This window comes from Setaria viridis, chromosome 9 (genome assembly GCF_005286985.2).
Source record: "Setaria viridis chromosome 9, Setaria_viridis_v4.0, whole genome shotgun sequence".
Taxonomy (NCBI): Eukaryota; Viridiplantae; Streptophyta; class Magnoliopsida; order Poales; family Poaceae; genus Setaria; species Setaria viridis.
Genome location: NC_048271.2, coordinates 35864981 through 35888359, shown reverse-complemented (window position 1 = coordinate 35888359; position 23379 = coordinate 35864981). Strand labels below are relative to the sequence as shown.

Sequence of the window (23379 nt, the reverse complement as noted above, 5' to 3'; positions counted from 1 at the left end):
AATGGTAGGTAACTTAGATGCAAATTATGTGGTTAATTTAGATTAATTTTGTAATGCTTTTTTTGAAAGAATAATTTTGAAACACTGGAGGTTGGTGATTTGAATATATGTTTTATGGTTATACTTTAGATTATTTTTATAATAGCATATGTCAGTAATTTATAGGAAGTATTAGTGCTTAATTTATGTTATTTTTTAATAATAGAAAAATGGATACGTTTTTTTAAAAAAAATGAATAGATTCGTACTCCCTCCGTCCCATGAAAACTGCAATTCTAATTTGTTTTCCAGACAAATTAACGTAGGTGTGAGAAGACTCACATGCCCTCACTTAGTTGGGGTCTAATTCCTAGGATGTCACTCTTTTATGGGATTTTTTTACAAACATCAGGATTCCACTTTCCATAGGACGGCGGGAGTAACTATTCTCTCGATGGTGATTAGAGTTTAATTACTGCATTGATAGCCATGTACTTATAGAATTTTATGTTTTTTTAGATTTAATCTTTTTTTTCTCTAGTCATCATATGAGGAGTCTTTAACTAGAAGTAACTGTAAGGTAGCACGTGTCCTTTGAAATGGCATGTCTTAACGTCATTCTCAAAATGGTATGGTATGGAGTGTTCATCAACTGTTGCTCGGTCCTCGGTGCTCCATCACCCGGACCAAGACTTTCCTTGGCGCTGCCCATGACGGGTTAGGGCAACAACTAGTCAACTAGGATGATAGTTGATAGATATTTTCATTCGTCCCAATCTAACTAACCGCCTAACAAATAAATTTCGGCAAAAGACAAACCAGAAAATTGTTAACATCATAAAAACATGCGTTCATACACATCGGTGATTCTCCTTAATCTCGTTCCCGGTCGACCTTTCGCAACAGTCTCGCGCAAGAGGTGCTCAGCGCGAGAAGATCACACTCGCGTGTCATCCGGATACACACTTTGTCGCTTTGTTTGATTGTTCTGTGCCTGTGTGGCTTCAATCTGTTTCGTTCGGCAGCTTCTTCCGGGCTACAGATCGCGCGCGTGGCATAATCGTGCAGTGGTTTTTACTATACAGACTGTCTTCCTGTTACGTGCCACAGCAGGGTCGTGTTCAAGGAGAAAAAAAACACCGCGTACAATGTCTCCATCATCAGCATGAAGCACGAAAACGTCGAGGTCGTTTAAAAGCTGCACACCTGAACATAATTGTTGAGCTGACGGCATGCTGTGAAACAAGAAAATAGATTTTGACTCGTAAATCTCTCTCGAAAAGCGATGATGTGCTGTTCCTGGGAAACGAAATGTGTTTTTCTGGGCATGGTGTCTTACTGTAAGAAAGGGTCAGGCCCACTAAAGCACCGTGGTGTAACCCTTCTTTCTAGGCCTGCTTGCTCTCTCATTCAGCCCAAAGAACACCCCCCCCCCCCCCCCCCCCCCCCCCCCCCCCCCCCCCCCGCGCGGAACTTTAGGATGATGGGCGAAGAATATTTCCAAGCAGAGCTCCAGCCTCCAGCATATATACTCCACTTTCCGGTAGCAACAGGACCGCAGGTACCCTGAAACCACCGAGGTAGCTTCCGTCTCATCTGCCCACTGCGGCTGCTTCCTTTTCCCTCCTTGGAGTACAGGACGCTACGCAGCATCATCGCTTTGTAACGCGGCGCACGCACGTAAAGTTGGTCGCATTGCATGGAATCATGGATGGATACATTCGAGCTAAAAGCTGCGATAACTTATCGCAAAAGGAAGCATGCTAGTATGTTTTTTTTTTTGAGGGCATAGTATGTTTTTTTGAAAGGGTGGAAACAATCAAAGGAAACATGGAGAAAAGGCGTGCGTGATGCAGGGCGCAGCCGTGCAGCCAGGGGTGCGCGAGCGTGACCCTGAACTCCGGTGGAGTGGAGGTTGCCAAAGGAAGGAGAAGGAGACGGTGGACAAGGGGAGAAAAGCACAAGGAGACAGACGACGGGCGGTGGCGGAGGAGTAGGGTGGGGCAGCGAGCCAGCGACCGCGCCGAGCCAGCAGCAAGTATAAACGCGCATGGAAAGTCCTCGCGCGTAAAAGGCAGCGTCGTCACACGTGGTCTGTCTGCCCGCGTGCAGCCGCCCGAAGTGAAAGCCTCGCGGCCACGGCCGGTGTTGGCCTCGCCGGCTCGCCCTGCTCCTCCGCCTCTTTTCCATGGCCACAGAGCGAGCCGGAGGCAGGCATGGATGAAGAGTTTCTGAGTGCCAGCAACACCAACGCTGGCTTCAAACACACGCGTAGTAGCAGGCACAGCCCGTGTCACCTCCGGGCCTTTTTACAGTTCCGGAGAACTGTAACATCAGCCCCGCATCGAGATGAATGAACAGTGAAAGGCGCCGACACCGGCGATTAAAGAACGGAGCCGACCAAGATCGTGCTTCGAAGTGTGGCCACTTGCGCAGTTCCACTTCCACCACCCCAGCTGCAGCACCGGTCATTACCATGGCAGTTTCCCAGGCCCGTCGTCTGAGCGGGGAGGCAAAAAAATATATTACTACCAGCGACCCACCAAAAGAAAGGAAGAAGCTGCAGAGGCATAGGTCGCTTTGGTTGGACTTTTGGAAGTACTTTGGCTTCAAAAAAGACTAAAAACTAATCAAAGGGGTGGGCTGCGAACCACCGACTTCCACAAAAACAGCTGTCTTTATTTCAATTCTCACAGCACTTGAGCCCCTGCTTCTACCGACTGTGGCATCCAAGTTTTTCTCAAAATTACCCACTGCTATCGGTTATGAGCGTACCGGTTCGTCCTCCTCCTCCCCGCGACAGAACACGTGTGTGCACGGGGATGGATCGTGGGTTCGCCGCCCCACCGCTGCCCCACCGTCGGCGCCCCTCTCCTCCCGGCGGCGATTCTAGACGGCGACAACCCTCTCTCTCGGCAGCGGCGCAAAAGGGGGTCGGCGGCGGTGCTACCTCCGCCCGGTGATTGGTCGCCAGCAGTCGTCCTTCCCACTCTGGTTTGCGGCCGCCGCTCGCGAGGTCGCTCCGCTGCTGCCGTGGTCTCTGCTCCGGCCGGTGCGCCCATGAGGAGGCGTCGTGCCCAGGCCGGTGAGCCCCCAACCGCCATTGCTCCTTCGTGCCTTGACCAGTGAGAGGAAGAAGGGGCTGATAAGCAGGGTCAACTCGTCAGTGAGAGAGGAAAAGAGTTGAGTGGGGAGGGCTGTGGATGACAAGTGAGGTCCGCTTAACAATTTTCTCAAAAGCCACAGCTGCCCAACCAAACGACTTTCCATTTTATCACAGCCCACACCTCGCAACAGCTTTTCTACAGTCCACAGCCCACGATTATTTTTCTAAAAGCTACAGCTCAACCAAACATCTCGACGCGATGCCCGTACGCTGTCGACTGCTGCTTTCTCTCCGTCGTTTGCAGTTTTTTTAATACGTTCAATCGTGTGGTGAAGACAGGATCTGGCTTTTGGTTAGGTCTGCTGAACGGTAAGCTCCAAGGGAAGCCCACGTTGATGCTGTTATTTTCTGACAGATGACAGTGCAAGTGTGCAATCACAAACCACATTGTTAACTTTGCTCATCAGAGGATCGGATTGGATCCGGTCTGGAACTCTAAGCATGATGGCTGTATTAAAATCCTATCTATCTTGTTCATTTTAGTGCAAATGGTTGCTTTTCAGAACTACTAGGGACACCACATCACCAACGGGCAGTCCGGCACCATGTTTGGTAGCTGTGAATCCACCACTTGCACTTTGCAGCATTGTTTCATGGAAATAGCAACAACTGCTAGTGGTAATTTCTTGGCACAATGCTGTGGACTATACTGCTGTAAGTTGTACTGGAGTTCATGGCTCCATTTGACTTGGTGAAAGATGTACCAAACGAAAATGCGTGGGAATAAACTTTTTCCGTTTCGAATAGCAAAATTGTTCTAGAAACACTGCACTTATCCACAATCGTTTTGTAACATCGATACTCGTGAAAACAAAATGGTGCTATGCTCCTACAGTCCTATATCCTTTGCTTGCCTGAAGCAGAGTTTAATAAGGCGAGTAGACACATCACTTGGACAGCCTATTTGAATTCTTAATCGCATTGTGTGATGCTGTTGAGTGAGGTCAAGAAACCGGAGTCACTCCCTGTGGCCCACTCCACACGGCTAGTCGGGCCACGGGGCCCATGAAGAAGAATGCAGAGAAGAAGGGGCCCCCCTTCCTTCATAGTAAAAAAATTATTGAACTGTGCAACGTAGAAAGAAGCAAGAAGCCGCTCACTCCCACTCCCACTCCCACTCCCACTCCTCACTCTCTCTCACTGGAGTGGGGAAGAAGTGGGGAACACGAGCTGAGACAAGAGGGGGGAGGAGAGGGAGATCGGAGCAAGTAAGACAGGGCTCACCGATCTCGGGCCGGGATGGGGTGCACGGCGTCCAAGGTGGAGCAGGAGGACACGGTGCGGCGATGCAAGGAGCGCCGCCGCCACATGAAGGACGCGGTGGCGGCGCGCCAGCTGCTGGCCTCCGCGCACGCCGACTACCTCCGCTCCCTCCGGGTCACCGCCGCCGCGCTCTCGCGCTTCGCCCAGGGCCACCCCTCGCTCGCCGTCTCCCACCACACCGCCCCCGTCCTCCTCTCCGCCGCCGCGCCGCCCCCGGCCCCCGGCGCCGCCCACGCGCTCCCCACGCCGGCGCCGTCCACCGCCGCGTCGTCCTCGCTCCCGCCCCCGACGCCGCTCGCCCAGCACCCGCACCCGCCGCCGCAGCAGCAGCCGCAGCCAGCGGCGGCGATGGCGGCGCCGCAGCCTGCGCCGGTGAGGGCTCCACGCCCGCGGCGGCTCAGGGTGCCGCACATCCTGTCGGACTCAAGCGTGGCCAGCCCTGCGCAGTCGTCCTTCCGCAAGCAGCCGCCGGTGGGGACGCCCTCCTCCTCCTCCGCGTGGGAGTGGGAGAACTTCTACCCGCCGTCGCCGCCGGACTCCGAGTTCTTCGACCGCCGCAAGGCCGAGCTCGAGGAGGCTAACCGCCTCCGCGAGTTCGAGGAGGAGGAGAAGGCCCGGACCTACCTCCACCACCACCACCCCTACAACCTCAAGGAAGAAGACGAGGTCGACGACGACGACGATGGCGAGGTGGACCACGAACCAGAGGGGATGCACTGCGGCGGATGGGAGGACGACGACGAGCATTACGCGTCCACGACCACGTCGGAGACCAGATCGGAGGAGGGAGAGATGGGGAATAGATCGGAATGCGGGTTCGCCGCCAGATCGGAGTGCGGGTACGTGGCCAGATCGGAGTACGGCGGGACGGCACCCTCGGAGTACGCCGCCGTACCATTGTCTCTGAGGAGGGATGAGAGGTCGGAGGCTGGCGACTCCTCCTCCACGGTCACGGCGGCGACCGAGATGCGGATGGTGGTGCGACATCGCACTCTCGCCGAAATCGTGGCGGCCATTGAGGAATACTTCGTCAGGGCGGCGGACGCCGGCAACGATGTGTCCGAGCTCCTTGAGGCCAGCCGCGCACAGCTCGACCGCAACTTCAGGCAGCTCAAAAGTATGGCAATGCACAGATTGTCATTGTGCTTCATGAATTCACTGAATTTGTGGCATCATTTGTGCTCTATGGTTTCAGCTGTTTTGCTTAATTTGATTTCTTCTTTTGCAGAGACGGTGTACCACTCCAACAGTGTGCTATCCGCATTGTCATCAACATGGACGTCAAAGCCACCATTGGCTGTACGATACAAGTTGGACACCAATGCGCTGGAGATGGAGTCGACGGAAGGGAAGAGCCATGGATCCACTCTGGAACGTCTTTTGGCTTGGGAGAAGAAGCTCTACGAGGAGGTCAAGGTAATTCTGGTCCTCGGTTGATGGTTACTTGGATATTGACAGTTGTTATACTTAGCAGTTGAGCACCGGTAGAGATGTCTGTTTTCCATGACAAAGTATTAGGTGGCTCAATCATTTCTTGTCAATGAAACATTTTGAAACTATTCAGCTTGGCTCCACTTGAAAATGATGCCTGCATTACCTAGAGGATAGTACTGTTGTAGGAGATAATTTACAACTAACACATGCTCATGGAGCAATGCAAACTCTGTGAGCTCAATGCCTCACTGTCACATTCTAGCATCCACCTTATTGTGCATGGAAGCAACGGAATGCACATATGGTGCTTGTGTAAGATGGGCAAGGTCTACATCTTTGCTCCTGAGAAAACCCTTGACCCTGGCATGTTTGCATGGGGATATCAATCATTCAATGATCAAGGGCATAACCAAAGCTAATTTTAACCCTTTTGCCAAGAAGATAGCTCCATCACTTGATTAGGGCTGTGCTACAAAAGTGAGATGAATCTTACGAAAAGAAATAACTAGATATTGTATTTTCTATTGGCTAGCATGAACCTTCTCCATATTTGAACCTTTTATTTAGAAAATATGAAAGGAATCTGATTCTGTTGCACAAAGTGTCTTTCGGGAGCTCATGCATTTTCCCACTTTGGAACAGTCAGAACATTTGCTCAATAATTTTCACTACTTTCAGGAAAAAGCAGCTACCACGAATGCTTGTTACATGGCAATTGACTTCTTAATCACCACCTTTGTGTTCTCTACTTCTCTTCCCTTGATTTGCTCTCTCTTTTCCCTAAAATACTCTTGTCCTTGAGATTCTTTATGTTCTGAAGGTTTAGATCCTCAACAAATTGTCCTTTAGTAGATGTAATGTATAGCGATGCTGCCAAAGTTAGATTTAGTGTATCTTTGTCTTTAGTATAACAAATTTGATGGGTATCATATTCCCCGACCTTTAAGCTTCTTGCATTTGCATTATAATATCTGGATCGATGAATCCCATTGTGATGGAATGTATCTTATATGCCAACACCATTGCATTTAAAATTCTTATGTTCACAGAGCAGTTTATCGAGTCAGTACCTAACATATATATCAATTTTAATTGGTGCAGGCAAGGGAGAGTGTGAAGATTGAGCATGAGAAAAAGCTATCTACTCTACAGAGCCTGGAATATAGAGGGAGGGATAGTTCAAAGCTGGACAAGACCAAGGCCTCTATAAACAAGCTGCAATCTCTGATCGTAGTTACATCACAGGCTGCCACCACTACATCCTCTGCAATTGTTAGAGTCCGTGACAATGAGCTTGCACCACAGCTTGTTCAGCTTTGTTTTGCGTAAGTCTTATTTACATTCCCTACATCCCTAATTCCAGAAGGTGCTACTGCTCAGAAGTACTTAACTGTTTCTGAATATTAACATGCAGGCTATTGGGTATGTGGCGGTCAATGAATCATTTCCATGAGATTCAGAATGAGATTGTTCAGCAAGTCCGCGGTCTGGTGGACAACTCCATGGCTGAGTCAACATCTGACCTTCACAGGCTTGCAACTCGTGATCTTGAGGCTGCTGTTGCGGCATGGCACTCAAACTTCAACCGCCTTATCAAGTATCAACGTGACTACATCCGTGCTTTATACGGCTGGCTGAAGCTCACACTCTGCCAAGTGGATAACAGCGCCCCACAAGAGGCCCATGCCTCGATGATCTCGCGTGAACTCACCAGCTTCTGTGACGAGTGGAAGCAAGCGCTAGACCGGCTTCCGGATGCTGTGGCTTCAGAGGCTATCAAGAGCTTCGTGAATGTTGTCCATGTCATCTACACTAAGCAGGCAGAGGAGATGAAGATCAAGAAGCGGGCAGAGACGTATTCAAAGGAGCTAGAAAAGAAAACCAACTCGCTCAGGTCCATCGAGAAGAAGTACTACCAATCCTACTCGATGGTTGGCCTCGGCCTTCCTGGCAGCGGGCGCGATGGCATTGAGACCCACGCGTATGATGCCCGTGATCCTCTTGCGGAGAAGAAAACTGAGATCGCCCAATGCCGTCGGAAGGTGGAGGATGAGATGACAAGGCACGCTAAGGCCGTCGAGGTCACCCGATCAATGACGCTGAACAACATACAGACAGGCCTGCCAGGAATATTCCAAGCCATAGCTGGTTTCTCAGCGACAGTGGTCGAAGCCCTGGATGTTGTGTGCCGCCGAGCTGGATCGGTGCGGTAGAAGCCCACGCCACCATCAGAAATTCAGAATTACCAAGAGACCATTTGCGCGCCTCTCTTTTCTTGGTGATTCAGTAGTTTCATTTTATAGGGAAAGTGCAATATATATATATAGCTCAAATTAGTGATGAGATATAGTTGAAGGCTCCCTGGATGTTTTGCCGCGTCAGGATCGTTTTCGGTTGTAGATAATGTGATTTTGCCCAGGATTTGTTGGGTTGGGTCTCGTCTCGCCCCTTTTCCGCGAAGTGCGAGGGGATATATAATGTACAGACATTGTGGTCACCTTGCACTCTAATGTTGAATCAAGCCTGTGCTTCTAGCCTTCTATCTAACAAGCGCGCTAGTTTCCTCATATCCTTTCCAGTGTTCTTTGAAGTGTCAAAATTTTGTAGGGGGTCTGAAATCTGGATTGGAAGGCGGGCGCTGCCTCCTGTTGTATGTGGATCTCCTGCTGTCTGCCTGTCTGGATGGACGGCATCTGCGCTGGTTTCTTCCTGTTCCCTGTTGGACCATTCCATTTGTTCTCTGCCGTTGTCGTTGCCGTGCTGCATTTGCTGCCCGCTCATCACGATCCAGCGTGTTATCTCTCGTGCCTTGGCACGCCGATCCTACGGGTTTTTGTTTCGAACCAGCCTGGAAAGCTTGGAGCCTATGCAGCATCCGCGCGCGCCTTTCGGGTGTCCTTAGCGCTAATGCGGCCATGTTATGATGGCCTTGACGGGGAATCAAGGGGCAGGCCGCGCGAGTCACCAGCTGTTGCGGCCATGACCCACCCTGTCCGCCGCAATCACTGCTCGCCCTCTCCAGGGACACGGTGAAGAAGAAGAGCACAGGCAAAGCAAGGCTGGCATTTGGACCTATCCGGGCTGCCGGGCAAAGCCAGCCGTCCCTTTTGATGGGCGTCTCCGTGGTATGAAAAAGTAGTTGGCATTGAGTCACCACCTCCAGGTCCAGTCCAGGGCATGATACACATTGTTGGAATTGATAGCACGGAGAGCAGCAGGGTGGAATCGAAGGCGGAGGAAATGGCCAGGGACCCAGTGTGCAGGGCATGGCCCCAACATGTGTGCTTGACACCTTCCGGTCCAAGTTGCTCGGTGATCGGGATTTTGGTAATGTTCTAGGCGGCTGGCTGAGGAAGGGTCCAAAATGCCTCGTGCTGGATGGAGGATCCGGGAATAAAGAGTGATCTACCATGTAGATCGCCTTTCGACAAGTTGGTCACCTTTCACAGTGCTGCTACAGCACCTCTGTATGTAGTAGGATAGGAGCTTCTATTGCTAGTGGAGAAGAAGAGCTGGTGAACTTTTTTTTGAGAAAACAGGAGGGGTGCAAGCCTGCTACTGATTATATATTAAAGATTGTTGAAGAAGTACAAGTTAAAATAAAATAAAAAAAAGGAAAGCCTAAAAAGGGAAGGAGAAATAAACTTAGAAGAAGGCAAGAATAAAGACGTTGGGTAGAGAAAGAAAACATTGTGCCCCTGCTAAAGGGGGCAAATAATTGGAGCCAAATTTCCATATGTTGTAGATATCTTGGTTTTGCTCTCAGCAAGATGTCTTTGAATTCAGTGGTGAATTTGTTCATGCATACCCTTGTAGTTGGTTCCAAGCTGTTGAACAACCAACCATTTCTTGTTGTCCATATGCTCCATGCCATCAAAATGATGATTTCCATATAGAAGGGAACCTGTAGTTTGCCTTTAATTTGTGAGATGATGTTCATAACCGTTCTTGTTGAGGTATAGGTTACGCCTATGCTGTTCCAGCAGGCCTTGGCAAATCTACAGCAGAAGAAGAGATGTTTAACTGTTTCCCTTTTCTGCCAAATGCACATTTCGCAAGTGTGTGACTCCAGTTGCATGTGTCTTCTGTCCAAAAGGTCCTTTGTGCTCAGTCAATCTTTGAGGAGTAACCAGAAGAAAATTTTATATTTTTTCTGGCATTTTGACCTCCATAACCAAATAAAGCTTGGATGAACAACTCGTTGGCCAATGATTGTTTTATAAGCTTTCTGTGTCGAGAAATTCGTTGTTCCCCATATGTAAGACCAGACATCAGTGTTTGCTGCTGGCATGATTCTCTCAATGAATTGTTGCAAGTCTAAGTATTGGCTATGAGCTTCTGCAGAAAGAGGGAGGTTGAAGTTCTGTATGAAGTGTGTCCTTCCAGATGCTGTCTTGTATGTACTATTAGTTTCTTTGGCAAAAGAAAACAACTCTGGATATGCATGACTTGGTATTATTCCATTCCAGAGATCATGCCAGAAAGAAACTGTTGATCCATCCGCTATCGTAGCCGAAGCTATGCCCTTGAATTTATCAAGCGTCTTCAGAACATCCTTCCACCAGAAAGACTCTTGGATTTGTGCCAGGTAGTGTACCATTGTTATAGTATCTGTTCCAGAGCAAATTGACCCATGGAGTATCCGCCTTTGTGTAGAATTTGTGCAGGGATTTCATTAGGAGTGCCTCGTTGTGTGCATTAATGTTGATAATTCCAAGACCCCCACTATCCTTGGGTATACACACCATTGGCCATACTGCTTTTGAAGGCTTTTTGGAGCTGGGGTCCGCCCCCCTCCATAAGCAGTGCTTTCTGAATTTATCTATTTATTTTACCACCCCTTTATGCAGTTTGATGGTGGAGATGTAGAACACAGCCAACGATGACAACACTGAGTTTTCCATTTCTAGTTTCCCCCCAACTTAGGAACATTGACATCGAGTTTAGTCTCCCTTCAATTCTCTGTAATAGGGGCATGAAGTGTTCAATGTTTGGCTTGGTCGTTCCCAGGGGCAATCCTACGTAGGTGAATGGCAGGGAATTGTGTTGGCACTCAAACATGTTTGCTAGATTGGCTAATCTTTCGTTTGTGATATTCAGAGGCATCATTGTCGATTTCCTATGATTAACCTTTAGTCCTGTCGACAGGGCAAAGATATGCAGGATTTCTTTCAATTTCAAAAGTTGCCTGGGACAAGCTTCCATGAAGAGCAGAGTGTCATCGTCATATTGTACTATAGGAAAATCTGTTCCTGCTCCCTGTGAAATAGGGAGATTGAAGTTTCCTAAGTCTTTTTCATGGTTTACTATGGTTTGAAGGAGGTCGGTGGCCGGAATGAAGAGGAGAGGAGATAGTGGATCTCCTTGTCTTACTCCTCTTTTGCAGTGGAACACTTTCCCTGGGACTCCATTCAATAGAACTGAAGAGGTTCCTGTTCCTAAAATGTCTTGGATCCAATTTAACCATCTGGGTCCAAATCCTTTTTGCTTTAGAACTTCTAATATGGCTCTGTGCTCAATTCTATCAAACGCCTTTTCAAAATCTAGTTTGAGAATGATCAGCTCCTTTTTAGACCTTTTACAGATGTGTAAGTATTCATAAGCCCATGCTAGACAGTCCTGAATGCTCCTAGTTTTGATGAAACCATATTGGTTCTGGTGTATCAGACCCATGATCACCTGTTGTAGCCTTGTCGTCAGAAGTTTAGTGATTATCTTGAGGGTCGAGTTGAGAAGTGAAATGGGTCTGTAGTCTCCTACATCCATCGGACTTTCTTTCTTAGGAATGAGTGTGATATATGAGGAGTTTATACTTTGTAGACAAAGATCATTATCATGGAAATTTTGGATTAGTTTGTAGAAATCTTCTGCTATTACCTGCTAGCTTTTCTTAATGAATTCTCCATTGAAACCATCCGGCCCAGGTGACTTATTATTTGGGAGTTCAGCAATTACCTTATCTATTTCTTCCTTTGAGAATGTCTCATCCAATCGTTCTAGGTTATCCTCTTGTTGTAACAGATCATCTAGCTAAAGGTACATGTGTGTATATTCCGAAACGCCCAACCTTTCTTTGAAGGATTTCCATAGTATTTCAGCTTTGGCTTCATGCTGAGATGTCTGTGCTTCCCCTTTGGCCCTTAGATGAGTTATTGTATTTCTCATTTTCCTGATAGATGCCTGTGTATGGAAGAATCTTGTACATTCATCCCCCATTTTGATCCACTTGACCTTCCCCCTTTGCTTCCAGTAAGTTCTCTGTTGAAGTAGTAGTTGTTCCAAGTTTTTCTCAACCAATCGCCTAAAGTTCCACTCTTCTACACTGAGATCTCTTACCTCTTCGATGAGGTCCATGAATTGTAGAGTTGATTTGTTGTTCTGTATTGTTTTCTCCAAACTTGGTAATTGTGATCTCCACATCCTGAGTATTCTTCTTAAATTTTTGAGTTTGCCAGTAATCTTCTTAGCCTGATCCTCATATGGGGATTGGAGACTCCATGCATGTTGTAAAATGGGCAGAAAGCTTTCATGTTGGAGCCAATAATTCTCAAATCTGAAAGAGTGTGGTTGTGGCATACTTGTTTGGGCTGTTATCACGCATGACGTATGGTCTGAGATATCTTTAGAAAGTCCTGTTGTAAATGTGTTAGGCAAGCATGTCGTCCAAGCATTTGAAGTAAAAAACCAATCCAATCTTTCCAATAAGGGATTTTGCTGTTTGTTTGTCCAGGTGAATTTGCACCCCTTCAGTGGTAATTCTACCAATCTTAACTTGCTAATTGCGTTGTTAAAGGCTAGCATCTCTTGACAATTGGCTCCAGGCTTATTCCGGTCTTCTGGTCTTCTTATGAGATTGAAATCTCCCACCACTAACCATCTATCTTCCTCTCCCATCTCGACTCCCTTAAGCCATTGGATGAAGTCTCGTTTTCCTTCAGTAGTGCAAGGTGCATAAATGTTTGTCAGGTACCAAGTTTCTCCTGTCCCTTTACAAGTGAGAAGAATAGATTGTGCATATGTATTTTGGAATTCTAGGACACCATCGAATTTCGAGTTATCCCATACTATTATGGACCCCCTGAGGAACCGACAGATGGAACATAAACAAATTCATTTAAATGGGAAGGACAAAACTTTTTGATGTAAGCCTGATCAAATGATTCCCTTTTAGTTTCCTGTAGACACACCACATCACACTTCGCTTCTATGATTTTACTCCTGATTGCATTCCATTTTGCATCTGAGTTTATCCCTCTGATATTCCAAGACAAGACAATCCACTCTTTTTTCCTTTGTGATCGATTCATTATATCCGAAATATGAGGGAGGGTTGCTCGGCCATTGGAACGGCGCCCGAAATTCCATACATAAAGGCTCTAGAGATCCTCTTGCAGAGCTTAGTTGTGACTTTAGCTATTAAGACTGTAGAAGAAACCCAATCCAAAAAACAACCGAAAGTATGAATGATCAGACAACCGAAGATAGCATAGAAGGTTTCCATGTTCCGGTGAGAATGGCCTTTCTCACCCCAAGAACTGTTACACCCTTTGTCTTTCCAGATCTGCCGATCAGTAAGTTCACAAAAGAACCACATAAAGTTTAGTGAGTTACAAGACCACCCACTCCTGACACTCCGGACCTTGCTACAAACTGTTGCTAACATTTAACAAACACAAAAGATGTCAGACGATCCTAGAAACTTTATGGCTTCCCTTCAAGCTGTAGAGCCTTCCCCCTCCTCTAGGGTGTCCTTGTTCTTTTGCTCCTTTGTTTCTTCAGTCCTTCTTGCCCCAATCGGTGTCTGTTTCTGTTTCCTGGCCTTTAATGCATTCTCAGTCAGCTTTCCTTTGCTAATCTTGCAATGGTCTTCTCCAACCATCATCATAGCTTTGCTGGAGAGCGTTGGTGGGATTGCAGCACAAGCAAGGCATTTCTTGGAGGTGCAGCTGGAGTGTTTGAAGCCGGCATTACGTGTTTAATCCTTGGACTGTGCCTAGCTTGTGTCTCCACCTGAGGCTCTTCAATTCTAGGTTTTTTCTGTTGACAGAGGGTGTCAGCAAGAGAATCCTCGTGAGACTTATTGTCCTTGAATTCTGACAAGGAGCATTTAGGAAGTTCATTTTGTGGGCGTTAGCTGCTGCTGTTTATTCTTCTGTAACTTGCTAGAGTGATGAAGTGAGTACTGCGTAGCACTGTAGCAGCACTGTAGCAGCACGTATGATGGTCGATGGACTCTAGAGCAATCGATTGATGAGAGAGTTGCTCTGTTCGCTTCAACTTATCAGCCACCAAACAGTTTTTTTTCTCTCACAATAAATCAGCCGTTTCAGCTTTTCAGCCGGCTTATAAGTCTAGCTGAACAGGCCCGTGGTCCTCACGGAATGGTACCCAAGTACAATTTTGATGAGCAGCAAGGCTTATGCAGCTGTGGTGATCTGCATTTCCTTTTCCTTTTGACTTTCTTTCTTTTGGGAGATCCGACGTTACCAGCATATGTCAATGAGAAGAAAGGTGCATTTGCCAGAGAGTAAATCAGCAACGTCCGCATTTCTAAAGAATACAGTGTATAGAAGCTGCTTGTGCGATCTAATGGTCATGGCGACATTAATAGAGTCGGGAGACCTGAATTTGAATCAGGTTACTGGTATGTAAGCCCAATCTGCCACTACTTTTTTGGTAGGCCGCTGCAACCAGCCAGTCAACAACGGGCCAGACAAAATAAGGCGATCCAAGTACTTCGTAGTTGTTTATTGTGTTCTGGCTGGGTTGCACACGCGTAAGTGGGCTGAAAGCCACCATGGCTCAAAATTGCGAGGTGTGCTTGTCCACGGGCATTTCTGGCCCGTTTCAGCCTCTGAAATGAAGGAACGGCTCATTTAGTCCTTACCGGACACAAGCAAAGCAAGCCCTGCCTGCCTCTCGTGACTCCTCCCTCGTGCCCTTCCCTCCTCTCTCGAGCCTGCGAAGACCGAAGAGGACACACTGCACTATCTGAACCTCGAAGGCATAGACTCGCAGATAGGGGTGCAGCGTCATTGATTACTATCACGGTGTACGAATGATACAGATCCAGTGCCCGTTACACTACATCATCAGTATTGCGATGCTGCCCTGTGTTTACGGCGCACACGCTATTACTGCGTCGCACGAGGCCGGCCGTTGGATCCGGACATGCTTTATGGTACGGCAGAGTTGGAAGCTGCTCGATGCAGGTGCAGCTTCGGCCCTTGGCAGCCGATATCAATTCTTCCAAGCAGTCTTGATGGCCGATGCAGTGCAGCAATTCATGCGAGTACCTCAACGGGAACCCCTTTTTTTAAAAAAAAAAATAACAGAGAGGCACAATTGGGAAGCCATCAAACAAAGACACAATTCATCGTGCCGCTGCCGCCACGACTCGAGGCAACAATGACACTGTCCAGCACTAGCAGGCAGCAGGCGCTAGCTTTTTGCAAGGATGCGACGCGACGCGACGCGGTTGCGTGGCGTGGCAATGGCAATGGCATGCGCGCGTCACCGAAAAGCCATGGCGCGCACATGATTCCTACGCCCACAGCGCCAGCGTCACCGCATCAGCAGCTAGCATGCCGACCGAGGAGCAGGAGGAGACGGAATGATAAACAGCCTGCGCAAGAAAAAGCGACGAGGATCATGAACCACCATGATGGCGCCGCCGAGATCGGGATCCATGCATGTGAGCGCGAGACGTGACCATCTCCTCCTCCTACACTCCTGCTAGTCCCTTTTACAGCTCACAAAGACCAAGCTTGGAGGAGCGAGGCTGGTGACCTTCGTCCTTGGGGCCATGCACTTTGCCTCCAACAAGTCCCACTCTCGAGTAGTAGGGCGGGTAAAATACTGGATCCCGAGCTCGGAAAGATGGCGTCGGTGCAAGTGGAGACCAATCATGGCGCCGGCTCGCCCTACTATCATCCTTGGAAGCTTTATCACAACCCCGACTACTCCCCGCATGGCATCATCCAGCTTTCCTTCTCCTCGCGCTCTCCTTGCCAAACCAAGAATCTCGATTCGCCTATGATCGTCGTGCCCGAGGACGGCGGCGTCGAAGAGGAGGTGGAGGTCGACCAAGGGTACGGCGCCATGTCGTCGGAGCTGGAGCTCTGCGTGGTGCGCATCAGGGACCTGAGGGCAGAGCTGGAGTTCGAGCGGCGCATGCGGCGGAAGGCGGAGGCGCTGAGCGAGGCGCTGGCGGCGGAGCTGGCCGAGGAGCGGCGGCGGGGCGAGGCCGCGGAGGCCGAGTGCCGGGCGCTGCGGGAGGAGGCTGGCGCCGCGCGCGACGAGGCCGAGCGCGCGATAGAGGGCGTCGAGGAGGAGCGGCGGATGCTGCGCGTCGCGGAGCTCTGGCGCGAGGAGCGGGTCCAGATGAAGCTCGCCGACGCCAGGGCGGCCATGGAGGAGAAGCTGCGGGAGATCGACGACGCCGTCGCCGAGCTGCACGCTACGACCGCCGCCAGCGATAACAACCACAAGAGCAGCAGCTGCAGCTGCAGCAGCCCGAACGGCAAGGCAAGCCCGACGACGAGTCGACATGGTCAGCAGAGCCCGAGCCGGAGTCAACACGGTCAAGAAAGCCCGTGCCGGAGTCAGCAAGGTCAACTTCACCGGCGGGAGGCCGCCGGCGGCGAGAACCCGCACATCCGGAGGGGGATCAAGGGGTTCGTGGAGTTCCCCAAGGCGGTGCGCGTGCGGCCTCGCGAGGAGAGGGTGGACCTGGTGTCCAACCTCGAGTGCCAGCGGGCGCAGCTGCGCGTCCTCATGCGGCACCGGAGTCCCGCCGCCGGCATGGGGCTCGTCGCCGCATCAGAGAACCTGGTCGTCTAATGTACTCTGTTTCTTTTCATGTTCTGGGCATTCGCATTTTGGTACAGAATGCTTTGGTCTATTAACGGTGAAACTATGGTGCTAATCTTGTAATCTACTACTAGAACTTTGTATTATAACAGCATGGCAAGAAACATGATAGTAATCGTTTCTCGGACCGCTCAAACCTCACCGATTACTCTTGTTGACTGCCCTCCATCCCAAATTACTATTCGTGTTGACTTTTCTAGATGCGTATTAATTGATATGCATCTAGATATATATTATATCTAGATACATAACAAACATCGTGTAAGGAATAGTAATTTGGGACGGAGACTACTACTAGTGGCATGGCACGGATCTCAAACAACAGAGTGAGGTGATGCAACATAGAACTGAAAACCAGTCAGACATGCCATTGACCAAACGCTAGCACTCGAATTCGCATGGAACTACACCTACAACTACTACTGGAATTCGCAGGTATTCTTTGTTAAAGCTCCTATAATTTCCTAAAAGAACTCGAAGTCTAGGAACTTCCCTCCGGACTCGGCGCCGGCTCCTGCCATCCTCTTGCTGCTGCCGTTGATCTCCACCCTCTCCACCGGCGCGGCAGTGGGCTTCGCCGGCATTGGCACCGCCACCGCGGCGGGCTCAACGGCCCTGGGCACGCCGGGCGGGGTGCTGCACCGGATGAGGGCCCAGTTGACGCCCTCGAAGAACGGGTGCTGCTTGATCTCCGCCGCGCCCCTCTTGACGCCGAGCCGGCTCTGGGGCTCCTTGGCCAGCAGGCCTTTGATCAGGTCCCTGCTGGCGTTGCTTGTCCCGGGGCAGTCAGGGAACCTGAGCTGCTGGCCGACGACGTTGAACAGCGTGGCGCGGTTCGTCTGCCCCTTGAACGGCGTCTTGCCGTACATGAGCTCGTGCAGGAAGATGCCGAACGTCCACCAGTCCACCGCGCTGCCGTGACCCTCGCCCTTGATGATCTCCGGGGCAAGGTACTCGTGCGTCCCCACGAACGACATCGACCGGGCCCCAGTCGGCTCGACGACGAGCTCGGGGAGGCCGGCGGGCGCCTGCTGGTGCTGCCTGGGCTCGCCGCCCTTGGATTTCTTGGTGGCATTGCTGCTGCTGTTCTTCTTGCTCCTTTGGCTGAAGAGCTTGGGCATGAAGCATGTGGGCTGTATGCAGGCGGGCTGGGCGCAGGTCTGCGCGTTCCTGGGATCGGGGTGCAGCGAGGATCGCACCAGCGTCGGCGAGACCGCGCAGCGGAGGGAGAGGTCGAAGTCGGAGAGCATGATGTGGCCGTCTTCTCTGACGAGGACGTTCTCCGGCTTCAGGTCCCTGTAGACCACCCCGAGCATGTGCAGGTACTCCAGGGCAAGGAGCACTTCTGCGGCGTAGAACCTGCAAAAATGATAAGATCAAACACCTCAAAACATACTGAATTTTGGAGCGATACAAACGTAATTTAGCAGAACGTTTTGGCAATCTGAATGACTGTATCTGTAAACTTTTTTAGGAAAGACTGTATCTGTAATCTTCAGCTTAGGAAAAAAGAAGTAGGGCAGCCATCTGTTTGCCAGAGTTTCAGACTAAGCAAACAGAATAATTGCCTGAAGGTTGCATGCTTGTTGTATTCATTCATCACAACTAGCGTAGGACACAATGATGAAAATGTGGAATTAAACATTGTGCCTATCCTAATCTAGGAATCTAGTGACATTAAACATTTTGTCTATGCAAATTTAGGCATCAAGTTCTACAGCATGATAGAAACAGTAGGGTAAAAAACAAGGTAGTAGCACTTTAACTGGCACTCTAGCATAGCACTAGCAGAAATAAACTGCAACTCTATGGATGAAGCTGCCAGACACATCCCTAGCTTAGCGTTATATACTCATTTAGTCATGTCGGAGCATATGGGTATGGGAGTGATGCCGAGAAATGGCATACCGATTTTTTCTGCATACACATTATATTTTCAAAAACCAGAGAAGTATCATACAAAAATTATCCAACAACTGCAACTGCATAAGTTCACCATGGCAATGTTGTAAGATTCTTGCCTTGCAGGACTCTTCGCTGCAATGCAACAATGGATATCTCTCTCTGTGCAGATAAGCACCACACCACCGTTTGCAATTCCGAACAGTACCAAGAGTCTGAAGCAAACAAGGAGAATCAAACAGGACTTGGATGAGTACCTCGCCGCGTGCTCGGGGAAGTGCTTGCCGGGCTGGCGCTGCCGGAGCGCGTGGAGGTCGCCGCCGGGGCAGAACTCCATGACGAGGCAGGCGAACCTGTCGGTCTCGAAGTGCGCGTACAGGGTGGGCAGGAACGGGTGGTCCAGCAGCTGCAGGATCTCCCGCTCCGTCTGCGCGCGGCTCAGCTTCCGGCGGCTCTCCAACGACGCCTTGTCCATCACCTTCATCGCGAACCAGCAGGGCCTCACCGCGCCGCCGCTGACGGCGCCGGCGCCGCTGAGCTCGGATAGGTACACCGTCCCGATGTCGCCGCACCCGAGCCGCCGCAGCAGACGGAAGCTGCCCATCGCGAGGGGCCCGTCCCGCGCGCGCGCCGCAGAGATTGCCTTCCACCGGGGGTCGCCGCCCTTGTGCGGCTTCCCCGCGCTCCCTCCGGCGCCGGAGCCGGTGCCGTTGCTCCAGCCGCTGCCGTCGCTGGCCGCGCTGCTGCTGACGCTGGTCTTGGCGCTCCGGCTAGTGACGGTGCAGCTCGGCGCGATGCTGGTCACCGTGGCCGCGGCGCCGGAGCTGTCGATGCTGCTGTGCGGGCTCGCCGCGCCGCTCGGCGGCGGGGACGCGTCCCACGAGATGACCGGCTTCGGGACCGGCTTTTCGCGGCCGTCGACGGCGACAAAGACGGTGTCCATGTCGTCCACCGGCTCCGGCGGGTGGCTCGCCCCGGAGAAGGAGCTCCTGGGCGGCGCGTCCCCGTCCGCCTCGTCGTCGCTGGACGCAATGCTGATCCTCACCTTGTCGAACTCGAACCCGAGGACCTTCTCCGCCGCCTTGCCGTCCCCATTCCTTCCCCCGCAACCGCCACCGCCGACGCCGCCCATCTGGAGCTCGAACACCTCCGGGACGAACCGGAACTGGAAATCCTGGTACTCAGGATCGGATCCGGGATCCAGGGGCGCCTCCAGCACCTGGACCTGGCTGCGGAAGCGCGTGTGCGGCGCCGTCCCTGGGTGGTGGTGCTTGGCGTGCTGTGAGCGTGACGGCTGCATTGCGGCGTGGGCAGCTTCTTGAGCGTGATGTAACGGACAAAAGAGGTTGGGGAAGTGACAGGAGGGGCAGTGGTGGAGAGGGAAAGGACAGGGCAAGTCGGCGCAGAGGAGAGAGAGAGCGCGTGTTCTCTGCGGATGGGATGGGATGGGATGGTGGCCGAGGACGAGGAGGAAGACACGGCGCCAGGCGCCAGCGGCAGCAACGGCAGAGGAACTGAGCAGGGCAGTACTGGCGCTGTCCCTCGCTACGCTGCGCGGCGTCTTCCGCTGCTAAGATTTCGCTGTTTGATTTGCCCAACGTTATATTACCGTTACAGGGTAGCGGCCTAGCGGGCTTGGGTTTGGTGGGCCGCGCTTTTGTAATCAAATCTGTAGGCCCGCCGTGCTGGTTTAAAAGGAAGAGGTCCTTTTGGCGGTGCTCCGACTCCAGATTCTCCGGCGGCTTCTGCCGAAGCCCTATCAAACAGCGAAGCAAAAATAACTTCACGCATGGAGCGTTAGAGGAGTCAGAACTGTTTTGTATTGAGAAACTGGAGCTAAAAAATGGCCCCTCTGGCTCCTCCCATTTTACAAAGAGTCAGAGCCCTACCAAAGAGCTTTAAATCTGGAATCGACTGCTACAAATGAAGTAAGGCGGTTTACTTTGAGGAGAATTTATTTGAAATTGAAATTAAACCTCCTAGGAAACAAGTGGAAATATGTCATGCGCAACATGTTTGTATGTTTCTAAATGATTCATTTATGTCACTCACCGTATCCGAGCTATATTAATGAATTGTACTATGTGGAGCATTTTTATATGCAAATGTATTTTGATTTAGCCTTGAGTTGGTGTACATATCCGGGTAAATCCTTTTTTATGCCATTGCTATTTTTCTCACTTCCTTATTGCCATCCTTCCATATGTCAACAAGATGTCAAACAAAATTTCGCAATAGAAATAAGGGATTGTGCCATACTGACTTAGACAATCTACAGTATCCACATCAGTTGTTATGATTGTTCCATGTATTTCCACATATGAAAAGGAAAAATATTATCGTCTCTTATCTCTTCAGTTTGCCTTTAGGGCATTTTTGGATTGCAACCTAAGGTTGCCGCATCTAAGGTTTGGCAACCATAGATTTAATAGGCAATATTTAGTTTGTTACAACTTAATCTGTGTAACTTCTCAATTCCGAATTTCATAACTTAACTTTACCTAAGATTACACAATCTATTGTTTGTAGGGAATTGCTAAGGTACTCCCAAATGACTATGGACCGTCCATTTAGTTAGATCTGGATAACTATTACCTCCTAAGAGGTAATAGATGAAATATATATTTGTATATTATTTTATTTTGAAAAATAGGATAAATAGGGAAAATATCTCTATATTAGATCTAACCTGCATATATAGCTGATCTAACTTTCATACAATACAATGATGTAACAAACACATTGGTGAGATGCAACCTTTTCTCACAATGTTTTTCTTATAACGTACAAAAATAAAAAGTGATCCGGACGTAATTTTCTAGCATCATTTTGTTTGTTTGAACATGATGAAATAGACCCTCCTGTTTTGCAGCGTGAAAAAAATGATGAGATCCCTAGCTTGATTTTGTTGTAACGTTTTTTTGTTGTACACCATCTATACGTTATTTATTTTGGGGTGAACAAAGGCAAAAGTCAGGTGTGCAACTAATTCTGGTAAAAAAAAAATATGTACGGGACCTACTAATACTAACCATTTCAAATTAAGAAACACAAAATAATTAACATTTCATTAGTTGCAACCGAACGGAATTTAAATAACGAATTGCATGTTGGCATGCATATGCTTACATGTTCCTCCTAGAAGAGGTGATAACCGGTTGTTTATCTTTTTATTTTCTTTTTAATTATTTTATCTCTCCTAATATCCAATGGTTCAGATTTAATTTGAACTCTTACCTCCTAGGAAGTAATGGGTGTACCTTAGCATTGCCCCTTGTTTGTATGGGTGTGGTTTAAAGATTGGCCAGGACGGAGTGTGTCCGGATGATGGACGTGATTAGACATCACCCCAAGCGAAACTTTTCAAATAATCTTTTCCCCATCAGAAAAGCGTTGCCTATATATTCTTTCAAGGCCAAGCGAACAAGGCACCTGGCCATTATTTGCATATGTTGGGAATGTCTGACGTCCTAGGTTCTGGGCAGGATTCATGTGAGAGAAAACTAGCGATGAACACATGACCACTTCCGGAACGCTCATGCTTCTGATCTCTAGGAACAAGTCACGGCGGTCTGTAGCTGCAAACACTGCCCACTCTGCTTTGCATGACCCCGAAAACCTAGCCTGTTCTTCTATACCTGACATTTAGAACTTTGCCCCCATGCGTCTCTGCTTCTTTAGAGCCAAGTGTTGCGCTCGACGTCACTGTAGTGGGGGAGAGAGCACATTCCTTTCCTCCCGCATAGTCCTAGGGATCTTCTCGTTCAAAACCCATTCTGCTCTTTATTCTAGAAAGAAGGGCGAAAAAGGGAAAGGACCGGATTCTCCCCGCCTCTTTATCGAAAGAAGCGAGAGCCAGCATGTCTTTCGATGATCTGATCCCAGGTGGATCATTCTTTGTGCTACAGAAGCTGAGGAAAATCGGAGATCGGTCAAAGCGGTGGCGGCTGCGTTCTCGTTCTTTCAGGCGCCGGCTTCACTTTGTCAGTTCACTGACCCGGCGTAGTTTAAAATACTACTAGTATACAGGATCAGTAAGGTACAAGGATCGCTGCTGCTTTGTAGGGATCCACGGTGCTTTAGCGAGATGGTCACTTCATCCGTTTGCCCACTTTGATGAATCATTGCTTTTTGCCGTTTTCTAGTTCTGTTTGTACTAGATCGCAGAGAGAGTTTAGAATTTACCAGCTGTAGAAACAGTTCCATGGCATGGAAGCTGTACCGGCCAGCCTGACGCATCAACGCTTTTGAGTTTTTGACCATCACTTGCTGGCAATGGCAAGCAAGCGACCTGGACCATCATCGGGTGATCTGTGAGCATGTCTGCGTCCATGAAAACTTGAGGTGCAACAGTGTCACTGTCCGTGCGTTGGTGAACCAGCACTTCTGTTACGTTTTTCCTTTCCTTTTTGACCAGCGATTGTTTGTTATCGGTGACGCGACAAACCAGCCTACCTGTATGGCTTCATCCGGGCGGGGAAACGGACTGCAGAGCAGAGGACACCACGCGCGGAAGGAAAGAACAAAACGACCGCGCGGCCTTTCGCGAAAGATACACACTAACCAAGGCCCACGACGTCTGTTTTGTTGGGCCTTGCCAATTGCGCGCGAGCCCAACGCGATACTCCCTCCCTTCTAGAAGCCCATTGAGTAACAAACAAAACAGGTTGGCGGAATCAGCTTCAGCTTGATTAAGGGGCTCCACCTTTCAGAAATCAGCTCCACTCCACCAGCTTCACACTTTTGCAGCTCCACTCCACCAA

The 23379-nt window shown here is 49.6% G+C and overlaps 3 protein-coding genes across 3 annotated transcripts; 2 read left to right on the top strand and 1 right to left on the bottom strand.

The window, feature by feature from the left end:
* Positions 1-4243: 4243 nt before the first annotated feature.
* On the top strand, positions 4244-8382 carry LOC117839394 (protein ROLLING AND ERECT LEAF 2). Its single transcript, XM_034719717.2, has 4 exons — positions 4244-5525; positions 5637-5824; positions 6944-7167; positions 7257-8382. The coding sequence occupies exons 1-4, from the start codon at positions 4385-4387 to the stop codon at positions 8053-8055; spliced, it is 2352 nt and encodes a 783-aa protein (XP_034575608.1). The 5' UTR covers positions 4244-4384; the 3' UTR covers positions 8056-8382.
* A 6990-nt stretch (positions 8383-15372) lies between these two features.
* Positions 15373-16836, top strand: LOC117840970 (uncharacterized). Its single transcript, XM_034721520.2, has one exon. The coding sequence runs from the start codon at positions 15722-15724 to the stop codon at positions 16682-16684; it is 963 nt and encodes a 320-aa protein (XP_034577411.1). The 5' UTR covers positions 15373-15721; the 3' UTR covers positions 16685-16836.
* A 192-nt stretch (positions 16837-17028) lies between these two features.
* On the bottom strand, positions 17029-20224 carry LOC117840969 (serine/threonine-protein kinase D6PKL1). Its single transcript, XM_034721519.2, has 2 exons — positions 18874-20224; positions 17029-18073 (listed from the first exon to the last, which is right to left on the bottom strand). Exons 1-2 carry the CDS (start codon positions 19914-19916, stop codon positions 17179-17181), a joined length of 1938 nt encoding a protein of 645 aa, XP_034577410.1. The 5' UTR covers positions 19917-20224; the 3' UTR covers positions 17029-17178.
* Positions 20225-23379: the final 3155 nt, after the last annotated feature.

Bases quoted from the DNA above. Each gene is read 5' to 3' on its own strand.
- LOC117839394 (XM_034719717.2), top strand. From the start codon at position 4,385: ATGGGGTGCACGGCGTCCAAGGTGGAGCAGGAGGACACGGTGCGGCGA. The intron at 5,825-6,943 runs GTAATTCTGGTC...TAATTGGTGCAG, and splicing joins AGCTCTACGAGGAGGTCAAG to GCAAGGGAGAGTGTGAAGAT. The intron at 7,168-7,256 runs GTAAGTCTTATT...ATTAACATGCAG, and splicing joins CTTGTTCAGCTTTGTTTTGC to GCTATTGGGTATGTGGCGGT.
- LOC117840970 (XM_034721520.2), top strand. From the start codon at position 15,722: ATGGCGTCGGTGCAAGTGGAGACCAATCATGGCGCCGGCTCGCCCTAC.
- LOC117840969 (XM_034721519.2), bottom strand. From the start codon at position 19,916: ATGCAGCCGTCACGCTCACAGCACGCCAAGCACCACCACCCAGGGACG. The intron at 18,074-18,873 runs GTACTCATCCAA...TCATTTTTGCAG, and splicing joins TTCCCCGAGCACGCGGCGAG to GTTCTACGCCGCAGAAGTGC.